Source organism: Cynoglossus semilaevis, chromosome 17 (genome assembly GCF_000523025.1).
Source record: "Cynoglossus semilaevis isolate Cse_v1.0 chromosome 17, Cse_v1.0, whole genome shotgun sequence".
Taxonomy (NCBI): Eukaryota; Metazoa; Chordata; class Actinopteri; order Pleuronectiformes; family Cynoglossidae; genus Cynoglossus; species Cynoglossus semilaevis.
In genome coordinates, this window is record NC_024323.1 from 9,955,416 (window position 1) to 9,970,579 (window position 15,164).

A 15,164-nucleotide genomic window follows, 5' to 3' on the forward strand; every position below is an offset into this window, starting at 1 on the left:
AGCAGGCCCCTTCCTCTTCCAACATGACTGTGCACCAGTGCACAAAGCAAGGTCCATAAAGACATGGATGACAGAGTCTGGTGTGGATGAACTTGACTGGCCTGCACAGAGTCCTGACCTGAACCCGATAGAACACCTTTGGGATGAATTAGAGCGGAGACTGAGAGCCAGGCCTTCTCGACCAACATCAGTGTGTGACCTCACCAATGCGCTTTTGGAAGAATGGTCAAAAAGTCCTATAAACACTCTCCTCAACCTTGTGGATTAGTCTTCCCAGAAGAGTTGAAGCTGTAATAGCTGCAAAAGGTGGAGCGACATCATATTTGAACTCTGGGTTAGGAATGGGATGGCACTTCAGTTCATAGTAGGAGTCAAGGCAGGTGAGCCAATACTTTTGGTAATATAATGTATATCCATATATACATATATAAATTAATCCATAGACATTTTAATAAACAAAGTGACATGTTTGGTTTTAGAGGTTTATTTTGTCAGGTCACAAATACTCAAAACTCACATTGAGAATATCAACTGCATGGTTGTGTTTGTTTCTTTGCCACTGGTAATAACTTATAAATCATCTGCCCACAGAACTATAGTTACAGCAGATGTTATGTACAAAATAAGAAAAGAGGAAACAGTAGCCTTTGTCAAACTGGTGAAAGGTCCACTCCAACTGACCTCATAAGAAACGTCTGAAATGCAGCATCAGTAGACTGAGGAAGAAGTTTGTAACTGACAACCCTGAATAATGCTAACGCTGACATCACTTCAGTAAAATCAAAGCCTGTAATGGTTCAAGTACAAAATCAAACATTCCCACATACGAACTCATTCTCTCTTACACACGCATACAGACAAACGCAAAATGTTACTGACACAACCACTACATAGGCTCAAAAAGCATGGACTACTGTTCCATAAAAAGTGTGGACGTGTCTCAGGAAGCACTCGAAGAGTACCGACAAGCTTCCGGTGAGAAACGGAGAGTACAGATTGGATAGTTTGTGTAAACAGTTTGCCATGCACAAGCACCTGACACAGCTTTTAATACGCTGTAAATGCATCTCTTTTATTCTAGAGCCATGTGAGAATTGCTGTTAGCTTCTCCTCGAACATGGTCAGGACTGAAATGTGAAGCTCCGTGAAACACGTGACAACAGTTAAGAACGTGGCTGAGCATGAAACTGACTGGTAAGCATATGTGTGGGAGTGAATAAATTCATTAAAAAGACATACGTGTATAGAAACATAAATGTTGGCCACAAAGTAGAATTGGTCTGGAAACTAAATTTTACCGTGCACACAATAGCTGTGGGTCACTCCACTCTTTTATACCTGGCGAAGATGAGACATTTTTCTATACAATTTAACAATGTAGACAACTTAGGCAGGACCACTTCAGTACTGCAGCAGTATTGCAATACAAAAAGTTGGTGCCATATGTTAAAAAAGGTTGGGAAATATTGGAATATGCCAACATTTGACCACACTATCCATATGCTGTAACTTCAACAGAGTAGGGTTAACCGCTAACTGTAATGTGTGTTATAATATTGTCTAGTGATAGTCTGTCCAACAGTTAACATAAAAGGTTTGTGGAATGTTAAACGTTTTGCATCAATTTCAGAAGATAAAATTATATTTATGGGCTTTGGTGCTGATACTTTTGTACAGTACAGTCCAATAAAAAATGTGTTTAAGGTGAACTGATGGACCCAGGGCTTCATCACTTAAGAACCACGGTCTAAACACAAGTGATGGCGGACAAAGGTAAAAGAAAACTATTGGTACGTCTGCAATGATATTTACAAATCCGCTTTCATTTATAGATACAGTGCTGAAGTTGTTAGATTCCCAGTGATTGATTATTTTGAAACCTCTCTTGTACATTTATAACAACCCACTGTTCACGCGTATATCAACTGTTTACAGGACATGACATCAATTCTGAATGTGAGCTTATACTTGCCAACGAAAATGACCGGGATGTTCAAGTGTCTGTCAGTAACACAAGGCAACATGGCTTTAGGTCCCAAGGTCCAATTATTGTGTTGAGGAACAACAACAAGAACTACAACAAGAAGAAGAACAACAACAAAAAAAAAGGAACACGACACAGCAACCTGCAGCGTGAAGAAAACTGGAATGGCGTATCATGAAATGCAACACACTGTAGCTATAAATAATGAACGGAGTAGCATTGTCATCATTGCTGGACCTGTGACTTTGGTTACATCTAACAAAAATGTGTTCAATATATGATAGTTTTCCCCCATTGAACGCCGTAGTAATGCCGTTTTAATCAAAAGTTCATCCGACTGCTTCATGCTCTTTAACATTCAACATCTGTGTGAAGTTTGTCCATCTTGTACTTTCTATCTACGTAGCCTGACATCCAGTGTTCGATTTTTCCTGATTGGTATGTGGTTGGCTGGGACAGTCACCTGTCGTCTCTGAACTGCTCTCCGGCTGAGTTCACTTATCGATTAGGCCACCGTCTTTTAATTTGAAGTAAAAAAACTTCTCCAAGGTGTTGGCACATTTGCAGTACTCACTGTCAGGAGGGTTGTACTCACGACAGTTGGTGATGATTCGCTGGAGGTCGGCGATGAAAAGCTTCTTGGTCACGTAGTATCTATTTTTTAGCCTCTCGGTCATGGTCTTCAGGTCTGGGTGTGAGGACAAACATCAGATGCGCAAGACGTTAAAAAAAGATGTTAAAAAAAAAAGACATCCGTTTACTTTACTCACCAATTGGAAAGCGAATGATTTCATAATAATCCGGAGCCTCGGATTTCTTCACTGGTTCCATGAAGGGCCAGGCGTCAGGGTGAGTCTGAGAGTGAGACGAAAAACGTTGCTCAACATTGGCTCGTGCTCCTGAATCTGCCCGTTGTTTCCTTGTCAATGTCTGATTCTTACCTTTATCTGTGCCAAGAGGTTTTTCAGCATATTGTACAACACATCAGGATCCTTCACCTCTTTGCTGCAAAAATATTTCAAATAATGATGTTATTAATACATACTTAATGAATAGGGGTGTCCAATAATAACATTTTGACGATATCCAATGAATGAATCCCCTGAATATTAAAATAGATTTAATAAAATAAGCTACAATGCTGCCATCTAGTGTCTTTTACTTTCACATACAGCCGTTTTTTCCCCCAAAAAACTATTTTAGGGTGTTATTGGGTTTTTCTTATCAGAGGAAAAACCCATAATGATTCTTATAGATATTGCATACTTATGCTAACATCGGACATCCACTACACAACTGAAAACAGTTTTCTACTACGTACAGCCTTTCGGTGGCTCTCTTTATGGCTATTTTCTTTGTATTTTTGTATTTTTTGCTAACTAATATATATCACTAACTTCTATTTATTTTATTTTTTCAGTTAAGTTTAGATAAATAGTCTTATTTAGTTAGTTATTATAATATTTAGCTATAGCTGGGCTCTTGTTCTGTCTGACTATGAAGACTGAGAAACACAGTGGAAACATAAATATGGTAAATACAGGTGTTTTCTTCATTATTCTCCATTTCTACTGCTGCGTATCAAACACACATTGAGACATTGATCTAAACACATAAGTCACACAGAAATAATTTACCACTTCTCCTTGTTACTTGGCTTCCAGCCAGTTTCTCCTACAAGAAAGAAGGGGAAAAAGAAGGAAATTATTTGACGTTTCCTGTTGGTAGAAGTTGCACGTTAACATTCCTTGAGAAAGATAACCTACTTATTCCTGGGATACTCTCGACAGGGATCTGTCTGACTCCCTCTTTGAAGCAGGTCAAACCTGGGTAAACCTTCCTGATCTGGCTCTGCTTCCTCTCTATCAGCTTCTTGATGATCTGATAAAACAGTTTCAAGTTGACGTTTCATTAAACCCCGTAGCTCAGCAACAACAACACACAAAAAAGGCAGACGTCATGTGTAATTTCCACAGACCTCTTTCTGTCTTTTAATGATGTGAGAGAGTTCGGTGTAGGGGATCCTCGGGTTCAGCTCACACTCCATGAGCGTTGCGCCTTCGTAATCTTTGATGTAGCCTAAGTAACGACTCTTCGGCACTTTGATGTCTTTGGAAAAGCCCTGTGATCGGACAGCAAGTTACTGAGCAGCGGACGGAAAAGAGACGTCCTGAGAAAAGGTAACGCGCGGGTCGGGAGCAGCAGTACTACCTGCTTTTTGAAGTAACCAATGGCGTACTCATCAGCGTAGGTGAGGAAGTACAGGATGCCGTGTTTGATGTGATACTCCTTCAGGTGGTTCATCAGGTGGGTACCGTAGCCCTGGATTGGTGGAGGGCAGAGAGATGTTATAATGACAATAAAAATATACAATAAAATACTTAAAAAATACATATTTTTTTGCCTTTTTTTTAAATTGAAAAAAAAAATTGAAGCCAACTCAGTCTGAATTTTTAGCACAGACAAACCTGTGACCTAGTGTTAAAATAATCCCACAGAATTCAACAAAGAAAGAAACAACATTTCAAGGAGACACCACTTTTGGAATTGAGTGATAAATAAATAAACCAAACAGGAAAAAAAATCTTTCCATTCTGCTAATATGCAGTAATTATTTCACCATAATATTTTATTATTTTTAATTATTATACAATATTATACATTATTTTACAATTACTATAAAAAGGCAAAAGATAAGTAAAAAAAAAAAAAAGGTACCTTGACTTGCTCGTTAGATGTGACGGCACAGAAGACGATCTCCGTGAAGCCCTGAGTGGGAAACATCCTAAAACAGATGCCCCCGATGACTCGACCGTCTTTAATAAGGGCAAGAGTCTTGTGCTTTCTGTAGAAGTCAGAAATGCCAGGATTACAAAAAAAATCACAAGGTCTGGTTTACAACATATACAGAAGAATGGGTTTTAAATTTAAAAAAAAAAAAAAAAAAAAGGGTGTACGTACGGGTCAAACACCAGCCGTGTGATGTACTCTTTGGGCATTCGGGGTAACTGATGGGAGAAGACATTCTGCAGGCCAACCAGCCACATCAGGATCTTCTTGTTGGACTTCTGTGAAAGGGAGTTTCCAATGACGTGAAACTCTATGATGCCCCGCCTCTCCTCCAGCCTGGCCGTCTCGTCACGGGCGGCGTTTGGTGTGAGCAGGTTGGTCTGGTGGTGTAAAAATAACATTGTATAAGAGTAGTGAAAATTAAAAATGTGGCCTTTCTGTATATGTGTGGTTTAAAAAAAAAAAAAACACACCTCAGGTCCGAGCATCGCAGCAGGATCGGTGATTGTCATCATAACTTCATTGACCAGCTCCATGGGAATGTCTCCCATCACACGTATCCGCTTGGCATCTTCCAGGGTCAGTGCCTCTGGAAGTTTACGCTTTTCTCCTGAACAGGAGAACGACACTCAGCTCAGAGCAGTAAAAGTTTACTGTTCACGACCACATGGTGGCAGTAGCACAACAGAAGAATAATAAATACTACAAACACCAAAGAATAAGAACATTAACAAGTACCTGTGATGGGCTCTGAACCTGCCGTGTCCATGCCGCCCAAAGTGGAGATGCTGCTCATGCCTTTCATAAGAGCAGGCGACCCAGGCACTGCAGCGGGACTGACCACTACAACAGGGGGAAACGTGAGGTAGAGTTCAATAACTGCTCTCTCTAAAGTATTTACCAATATTTCTTCCTCAGAGGTCATGCAATAATCTGTCCTCAGAAACGTCTAAAGCTCAGACTCTCCATCCTTCTCACCTGTCTGTCCCAGCTGTGTGCCATCAGAGGCCGGCATGGTGAAGTCAGCCTCCCAGATGGGTGAGTTCTCGCCGTATATTTCCTCCTCCAGCATGGACAGAAACCTGATGTCACAACAAGTGAAGTATTAAAGACGCACAAGAGCACGACAAATGAATTTAACACCGATATAAACATGAATCGTGCATCGAGGTGTGAGCAGATGGAGTCAGTGGTCATACTTTGAGACTACACACTGTAGTACAGTAGGTGGCAGTATGAGCCTAAAAATGTCTGTTATGACCAGCTATTAAAACAAACCCAAAGGTCCTTAAATAGCCTGAGTGACATTTAGGTTTCAAACAGAAGGTGGGAAGAAACTATTTCCACAGACACAAACTGTTTTAAGAAATCGCAAACACGATATCATGAGTTGAGTGTATCATTACATCTGGGATTAACACTCAAATCACTTCAGTCAGAACTTTTCCACAGACCCCCATGCATCGATACATTCATGACTTTTTCCCCACTGTGTCACTATGAATACTGAAATATTACAGTGTCCCCAAGGGGGAGCCTGCTCCCTACTTTCAGAAACACCAGACAAGGATGTCAACATGCAACACTAACGGAGCAGATCTTTGTTGACACACTGAGGCAGAAATCAGCCCTTACTTAGGAAAGTGTGTGAGGATCAGCGTCCGTTTCTCTGGCAGCAGCTTGTCCTTCTCCACTCGGAACTTCTCCAGGAGTTGACGTCGAGTCACCGTAAAGATGGACTTGAGCAAGCTGCGGCCAAACACCTGAGTGGTTTCATAGCGCGGGAGGCTGTCGTTACTCTGTGGAACGTGGCAGTAGCACAGCCACCTGCAGGACATGGGCAAAAACACCACGAAGTTTTGCAAAATGTATACATACTGAAGTATTCGGCACTACGAGCTAACACTGCCCACACCTTGTGTAGTCTACTTTGTATGCCGTGCCATCGTCTTTCTGCGTGCGCTGGCGATACTGCGACGGCGTCTCCAGCTTCCAGTAATTGAGGCACAAGAGGAACATCTTTGAAAGTTCAAACATGGTTTGTCTTTCCTTCGGTGCAAGGTGGCTGAACTTGTACTGAACAAAATTCAAAACTCCCTAAGAAACACAAACATGGGAAAAACACGTTAAGACACAATTAATTACACAAAACGTTTATGGAGAAAGGTCTGATTATTCAACTGTTTCTGAAGCTTTGCATCATGTGCAGCAGCAGAATCTGCACAGAATTACCTGCTCAATGTTTGGCTTCTCAAAGGGTGGACTTCCCAGGGATCCCTCCACGACTGGTTGGCTCATTTGCAAGATGCATTTCCTCAGCAGCTAAGGGAAGATTATTATTTTAGTAATAAGAAAATAAATATTTCTACAAAAACAGAATCAATTTTGAGTATATACGGTAATTCATGATAGAACAGTAATTTAAATGTCAATGCAGGAAGTGTAGAACAAGATTAAAACAACACATCCAATCTCTCAAATTTGGTTTTGCTTTCTTGTCAAGCTGGTACTGGACAGATGCTTTAGATTTGTTCTATTAAAATGTTGCTATGCTAGGTACAGTATTGTTTCCGGTGCAATCATAATTTGGAATTTATGCTGCGACATTTCAATTTACTATAAACACATGCTTTTTGACGTAGATGATGTGCATCACATCCTTTCTTTTCTTCCTGTCAGAGGTTGCCACAGCACTCGCAAATGAAATACATATGTCACAATTTTGTGCACTGTGTCACACATTATGGCGTAAAACCAATTTGCACATTCACTCCCTTGTATGGTCATAACACACAAAACAAGTTAAATCCACAATTAATGCAAGTTCCTCAAAAACTAGCATCACAAACTGTCAATGCACAGTGCGAGTTATTTAATAGGGATGCTCCATTCAGTTGTTTTCATAAAAATGTTGCCTGTGACCTGTTGTTTACGTCAACATAACAACCAATTCTGGAATTGTAAAGGACTGCTGTCTCACCTTGAAAAGGTAGAAGTAGACCTGTTTGGTGTCAGTGTCCTCCTCCTTGTGCACAGACATGAAAAGGTTCTCCACGTCCACCACCATCCCCAGCAGCCTGTTAATCTCATCCTCGGAGACATTCTCCAGGTGGGACACATGATCAGCTGCAGAGGGAGAATAATATTAAGCAGACTGCTGTCAAACACAGCTTGGGATGCTGAAGACTGGTGTCGAGGCTGTTTGTACCCAAGGCATGTCCACAGCTGCGGCAGGGCTCACTCAGACTGGCTGCCTGCTGCTGCATGTCCATACGTGGAGCTGACGGAGGATTTGGGTTTTTCCATCCATTGCACTTGCATGTGTCGATGGCCTGGTAGGAAGGTAAACATACAGTCTCACAAAATAACCAAGCTCACGTTAGCAGATACTGCAACTGTTGTGATGGCTGTGGACGTCAATGAATGAATTAACTAAATCACTCGTTAATGGTCAATTCACTGAGATTCAATAACAAACAGCGTGCGGTTACAAAGCGAGGGACTTAAGCTAAAAAAAACTTCCATTTACACCAAATGCGATAGTTCGTTCGGGTAATTGTTGACAACTAGGTGTTTGCGAAGTCTTGACAGTGCTAACACTAATGCTAACAGTGGCCAAGCGGTGCTTTGTTATGCTCAACTTTAGCCAACCTACGCTAGGCTAACTAGCTTAGCTACCTTGCATGCAGAAAACACGCCAAGTTTCTCGAGCTTTTTTGCGCGTGGAAACGCTCGAACTTGGGCTTTCTTCTGGCTCGCACGCTGTTGCTGGCTAAGTCCAGGTCTGGCGGGGTCACTGTGTCCTTGTCCGGAGCCCGTGGAAGCAGCGACGGCAGTACTGGAACCGGCTGACCCAGTAGACTGGGTTTGGGGGAGCCGAGGTTGCAGGGCCTGCGACGCCGGATCCGACATATCCACGCTGCTTGACTCGTTCTCGCTCTGCTCTGGGTTAGCCTCCCGTGCTGCGTTCAGTGACCGTCGGAGAATTGTTAAAAGGCACCATGTACTTTGCGATAAAAGGCTTGGGTGAAGTGGCGCTTTGGCCCAGAGGCAATGTCTCTGTCATTGGTGTGGAACCCCAGGGTTCACCTCCTGGACAAGTTCGAATCCCGGTTAGGGAGGTTAATACCTTCCAGTGGACTCACCACCCGCAGGAAGGTTTGGGGGGTTGATACGGTGCAATGTGATTTGGGTGGCGACTGCTGCCCCCGCGACCCGGTAACGGATAAGCGGATGAAAATGGATGGATGGATGGATGGATGGATGGCTTGGGTGAAATTTTAATTAAATTATACAATAATTCAGAATTCAACTTTGGTGGAAGTTGATTCTGGAATTATTCTACTACTGATTTTATAAACACACCCATACCCCTGAACAAACCCATACATATTTTAACCTTAAATGATTAAATGTTTTAACCAAATTGTACTTTACATCTCACCTTATTTTACTTAACCTAAAACATCATTTGGGGAGCACAGGGAGACTTATACTGGCCTTACACTGAAACTACATTTGTATTTACACCAAAATGTCCTAACTGGCATTTGTCATGCACATCAAAAATACTCTTGAACTTTCTCTTTAGTCATAGAGCACATCTCCAATTACTCACATATATGAAATATAACATGATTAGAAGCAACAACAGTCTGGTTGGATAATATTTTACGATGCTGTGGTTTTTAAATCATTTACATAAGTATGTAGAATTCTCATCTTTCCATCTTATTACCACCTAGTGGACGGCATTAAAAACTGCAACACATTATCCAATAGGGTCATCATTTTGGACAATTTCTGACATAAAAATAAATTCCATAAATATAAATTCAAACAATAAACACACTTTTTTGTTCTCATAATTTACAAAAGTTAACATTTACATTATTATACCTAGTGGTTAGTTTCAACAATCGCATTCAGATTGACTACATTCCATCACTTTTTTTTAGTAATCATTTTAATCCTAAATATTTAACATTAAATGTTTTTTTTATATTAGTTGAAGATGATCCAGAGGCAAAGTGGTCAAAGGCTAACCAATCGGTACAAATTACACATTTACTTACTAACATTTGGTTTGATTATTAATCAAAAAAAAAAAAACAATACAAAGAAGATAATGTCCTGGTTTATTCATAAAATTACATCTTTCCACCATCTCTCCCCTCGACCCCACACTTCCCATGATCCTCTACCTAACAGCAGTGGCTGCCGTTACGGGTAGTTTTGTGCTAATTGCTGAAGCCGCAACAACATGACAGCTGAATGGAAATCCCCTCCCTGATATAAACTGCAAAAAGAAAGTGAAAGCAAAAACGAAAACCAATTACATTGAAATTCACATGACATAATGAGACAGAAACCAGTGCATTTAATACCTTAGATATTTAGGAAAAAAAGTATGACAAAAAAATTATTAAGTGCACGTAGAGATGAGATCAGGATTGTTTTGATAATAACTATTGATCGATTAGCAAGTTGAACAGTCTCATACAAATCCAGTGATATGTTTTTGATACACGGTTGTAGTTTTGGTCATGAAAATAAATCTAGCTACGTGTACTCGTTATGGTACACTGATGATTGAAGAAAAAGACATTAATGCTTAAAGTACTCATACTGGAAAAAATTTAATGGTTTGATAGCAGGTTGAAGGTTGAAAAACATTATTGTGACCCCTTGTACTGAACAGGCATAAAAGGTCAAAGCTGTAATAAAAGTGGTGTCATTAAATCAATCAATCTACACAGCTCTCTACCAAGAAGGAAACAATTGCTCATTTCCATGGACCATCAACAACTTTCTCTTTTAATCTCGTCTAGAAAGCAGGCCATAAACAAGACATAAAATGAAAAACATGCACTTTTATTCAGGTTTCAGAAGTGTCACAGGATCATGATAGAAATATGTCAGAGGAAGCAAAGTGTGGAAAGGAAAGGCTAAAATCCTGAAGGACTGTTAACATTCTTTCCCCCTTCCTGTCAATCTTTCTTTCCCAGACAAACATAGAACAAACCTGCGATAGCATGGCCCAAAAAAAATGCCACAGGTGACATTACATCTCGTTTTCCTTCCTTCTTTCAGAAGTGGAACTTTCTTTTCCAATAATGTGATGTCACATGTCCGTAGACTAGAAAATTCCAGGGCACAATCATGATTTTAGGTTGATTTCATTTCTTGCTCTTTTGATTGGTTTATACACCATTGGTCAGGGCCTGGCTGGTTTCTGGCCAGTGATATCTTTTTTTCTTTCTTTTTTTTTTGCCAAACAGCTGATAGGCGCTGAGAGTAGAGATGGTGAGACCATGCTTTGGCATGGTTAGACCATGGGATGTTGCTGGACACCTGACATCTGGTCTACTTGATAGAAGCTGTGGATTGTTTGGATCAGCTGACGCGTTTAGTCCATTAGTTCCCACCTCCACAGCACGGGCTGCTTCTTCCCTGTGGTTGGGCTTCCTGCAGGTCTACTCCACCTCTGACTCGTCCACTGGCACCAGCTCCTCCTTGAGGCTCATTCTTAGGAAGCTTCTTGGCTGTCGTGGGATGAGAGTATCATACATTATCCATCCATCCATGCACCGTACCAACCCCCCCTAAACCTTCCTGCAGGTGGTGAGTCCACTGGAAGGTACCAACCGCCCTAACCGGGATTCAAACTTGCCCAGGAGGTGAACCCTGAGGTTCCACACCAATGACAGAGACATTGCCTCTGGGCCAAAGCACCGCTATCATACATTAATGACAAATAAATAACACATAACAGTAACTTCAATATATGTAGTACCTGATCAAGACACTGACATCTTAACTTTTTGATCATTTTTAAAATGTTACTTTCCACATACCATGATGTAACATCTAGCATTTATTATGTTATTAAACCTGGCATTAGTGAAATGTGATGGTCATGCAATGTGTGTCATTGTGTTTATTACTTACCGATAGCCATAAAAATCTCATTGACATTCATCGCAGTCTTGGCTGAGGTTTCCATAAACAGCAAACTGTTATCATCCGCGTATGATTGTGCTTCCTAAAAAAACAAAAAAACAAAAAAAAAAACAAGGAAGGAATTTCTATTCATTAATCAAACTATTTCAATAGCACTAACACTTTTGACACTGTTTCTGTTCTACCTGGAATTCTACAGCCCTCTTGTTAGCCAGGTCTGCCTTGTTCCCTGCCAGTGCAATGACAATATTTGGGCTGGCTTGCCGCTGCAGTTCTTTCACCCAGTTCTTCGCACGTGTAAATGTATCCTGATGAAAAAGACATGAAATTCTGTAAAATCACTGACGCAAATGTTCCATTTTACATCACAGCCGCCTGCTCAACCCAGGCTGAAAGCATCGATAACACAATTACACATGACTTAATGATGTTCCAGCGTAGTCCCGGGTTACTTACTGTGTTTGTGATATCGTACACCACGATTGCAGCCTGAGCTCCCCTGTAGTACATGGGAGCCAAGCTGTGATATCTCTCCTGTCCTGCAGTGTCCCAGATCTCAAACTTTACTGTTGTGTCATCCAAACATACGGTCTGTGTGAGGAAGGCAGCTGAAACAGTATGAAACACATCCGGTTACACACACAAAAAAAAATCATATCTAGCTATCGCAAATTTTGACAAATCTGACCAGACCTAGAGATGAGTACATGAAACATTAGAACTTGTACTTTGCTTTTACTGCGCTTTTAATTGTACTATTAGTCTTTCTGAAAAAACACTCTATTTCATGAACCATGGTAACATGGGTATATTTCTTTCTGAAAAAACACTCTATTTCATGAAAATTATTTTACAAATATACCCAGATGTACTAGCTAAGTACTTTTTACCACTATGTTGCTCTCACATTTCTATTATTTTGAATAATTAACAAAAACAGGGTTCAGCTTACTGTATATGTTGCAACATAATATTTAACAATATTACACAAAGTACATTGTAGAATAAAACAAACACATTGTATGCTGTTAATGTTGTACGTCCTGTGTTTATAAAGAACGGGAATTGCTTTAGACACAGTCGACCCGTCACATGACCGAGGAGAAAGAACACTTTAAAACTTTGTAATCTTTCACCAGGCCTGCAGCTGAAAAAGTGCTGACTAGAATTGAGCCCTTTTGGTGAGTGTAAGCACTCGGCATCCTGTCCTTACATCCTGCAGCCATGATAAATAAAGGCAACCAGATGCACAGAGATAAGACATGTATTTAGGACCTATAGAACATTTGTAGCTGTTTAATCAGTGTGTCTTTACTCAATGGAACTCAGGTTATACTTGGTTGGTTATTTTAATTTACTGATGTATACATGGTTCCCTCTTTATTATTATTATTATCATTATTTTCTTTTCTTGTTTTTTATTTAATTCAGGTGATTTCTCTGGTGCTTTTACACCAAATACTTTCTTTTAAACAAGCATATCTGAAAACAGAGATTTTAGGTAGTCTACAATATAGTGGAAAATATATATTTAGAAAAGCTACAGATGTGTTATGGCTTTTGTCTTTAAACTTTTTCACCTTACTTGTCAGTCATACATATTGTTCTTGTGCTGTTCCTGTAATTTTTTCCAACCACATCATTGGTTTTTATGCTCTGTAAGTGTAAAATTAAATTAACATCTTTATATAAAAGCAACGTGGAATTTTTTTATATATATAATTAAAATTTGTTAGTAGGTCTAAAATGTGTCCCTAACTATACATGCCTCTTTAAGACAAACTTCATAAACAAAATGACTGCTAAACAGAAACCGTTACCACAGCATTGCTCCTGCTAACGCCCATTATTGTAATATGAAGAAAAGAAGGGGGGAAAAATAAAAATCCTTCCCCCACCTCTTTAACACAGCTGCTCTGAAATTGAATGCCCTACAACTTGAACATGAGTCATGGATACAAGTCCAGTTGTTCAGGAATAAACCTACTGACAAAACAGTGCAATAAGAACCTCAGGTGTTACACAACCAAACACTTGTTGTGCAAGAATTAAGTCGGTTCCTCAGGTGTTACACAACCAAACACTTGTGCAAGAATTAAGTCGGTTTTCTACAGCCACCAAAAAGTGGAGTCATCATTAGTCATGCAACGTGCATTCACTCACACACCTGTGCTAAATCCAACATGTAAACAAAAGAGGAAACCTGCCGCTGTTGGCTCTCTAACAGCTCTTTGGTTTGTACTTTAAACACACCACATAGTTAACCGCAGATGCCCTCGGGATGAAGTCGACAAAATGTAAAGAACACACGGCTTATCGAGGTAACAGACAGAGTAACATAGTCCAGATTCATTGTTTGTTTTGTTTTTTTAAATATTTTGTGATTACAGTGATAATTGATATCTGATAATTGTTCATGAACTTTCACCGACTTCCAGAGAAATCAACGCACACGTCATTTGGTTACAGATCTTGGATGCTTGCATGAGTCAAGATGTTCAACTGGTTCTGCTACTACATTTAAACCACATAAGAGACCCATCAACTGCTTCGCTCTACCGTTGTTTTCTACTTTTCGACCTGATTTGTTTACAAAAAAAACAACAGTAGGTGTCGTAAGATTGTTGACACCAAGTTAAGGTTGACATCATTTTCGAGTCATTTAATACTTCAGGTGCAGTATGTTACATTAAGTAATCAACTACTGAGATGTTTATCCATCAATCAAGGGACAAAAATAGCTCTGCCTTTGATAGAGATTTTTTTTCAGCTGCTCTGAAAAAAACCTGAAGGTTGACTCAGAGAAGGTCTTTCTGAGGAAACAAACAAACAAACAAAAAACTAACCCCCAATGGTGCTTTCTTGGTATTCGTGAAACTGGCCTTTGACGAAGCGCAGCACCAAGCTGGATTTCCCGACTGCAGACTCTCCCAGCAGCACTAACTTGAACTGGCAGATCTTGTTGCTTGCTGGAGTGCCATTGGTTCGGGCTGGTCCACCTCTCCCTGCCATGGTGCAGTTCAAACTGGAAGACTGCAGTGATCAAAGCTGGTGGAAAGGCGGGGAGGATTCTGGATATCTTTAGGCCTGGACTCGGTGCGAGGGAAGAGGGGAGGCAGAGCCAGACGGGAAAGAGATGGTGTTCAGGTCAGGCGGGAGACGACCCAGAGGAAGAGGAGACCTCACCAGCTGAAAACCACAGAAGGATGATTTTATTAGGGAAATGGACAACAAAACAATGAAGAGGTTCACATCAAAACTCCACCACTGTGTCCAAGGATATTTACTAAAAGACATGGTTCGGAGTTGTGAAAAGGAAAGATACTGTAAATGGATGAAATAAGATTCCCAGTGCACATGGGCTTTATCAAACACAAACAGTTCCAAAGAAAGTAGTAGGAAATAAACTCAACGGCTTCGCATGTGG

The 15,164-nt window shown here is 40.4% G+C and overlaps 2 protein-coding genes across 4 annotated transcripts in view; both read right to left on the minus strand.

Moving 5' to 3' along the window:
- Positions 1 to 468: 468 nt before the first annotated feature.
- Positions 469 to 8,686, minus strand: kat2a (K(lysine) acetyltransferase 2A). The gene is made up of 18 exons (XM_008330044.3): positions 8,453 to 8,686; positions 7,983 to 8,106; positions 7,755 to 7,900; positions 7,007 to 7,096; positions 6,690 to 6,871; positions 6,410 to 6,601; positions 5,753 to 5,856; positions 5,513 to 5,617; positions 5,248 to 5,384; positions 4,946 to 5,154; positions 4,703 to 4,829; positions 4,196 to 4,306; positions 3,963 to 4,106; positions 3,751 to 3,865; positions 3,622 to 3,658; positions 2,926 to 2,989; positions 2,755 to 2,839; positions 469 to 2,672 (listed from the first exon to the last, which is right to left on the minus strand). The coding sequence occupies exons 1-18, from the start codon at positions 8,684 to 8,686 to the stop codon at positions 2,479 to 2,481; spliced, it is 2,400 nt and encodes a 799-aa protein (XP_008328266.1). The 3' UTR covers positions 469 to 2,478.
- A 1,207-nt stretch (positions 8,687 to 9,893) lies between these two features.
- rab5c (RAB5C, member RAS oncogene family) overlaps positions 9,894 to 15,164 on the minus strand; it is a 9,457-nt gene continuing 4,186 nt past the window's right edge. For all 3 annotated transcript variants that reach the window (XM_008330041.3, XM_008330042.3, XM_008330043.3), the window contains exons 2-6: positions 14,584 to 14,926; positions 12,194 to 12,345; positions 11,923 to 12,045; positions 11,726 to 11,819; positions 9,894 to 11,319 (exon numbers count right to left, since the gene is read on the minus strand). In XM_008330041.3, the coding sequence (XP_008328263.1) occupies positions 11,192 to 11,319; positions 11,726 to 11,819; positions 11,923 to 12,045; positions 12,194 to 12,345; positions 14,584 to 14,749 (663 nt within the window). In that variant the 5' untranslated portion in view covers positions 14,750 to 14,926 and the 3' untranslated portion in view covers positions 9,894 to 11,191. The remainder of the gene's footprint in view (positions 11,320 to 11,725; positions 11,820 to 11,922; positions 12,046 to 12,193; positions 12,346 to 14,583; positions 14,927 to 15,164) is intronic.

Coding starts and splice junctions, on each gene's coding strand:
- kat2a (XM_008330044.3), bottom strand. CDS start 8,686: ATGTCGGATCCGGCGTCGCAGGCCCTGCAACCTCGGCTCCCCCAAACC. Junction 5,385..5,512: donor AGGTTCAGAGCCCATCACAG/GTACTTGTTAAT, acceptor TCTCCTGTTCAG/GAGAAAAGCGTAAACTTCCA. Junction 3,659..3,750: donor CGAGAGTATCCCAGGAATAA/GTAGGTTATCTT, acceptor TCTTTCTTGTAG/GAGAAACTGGCTGGAAGCCA.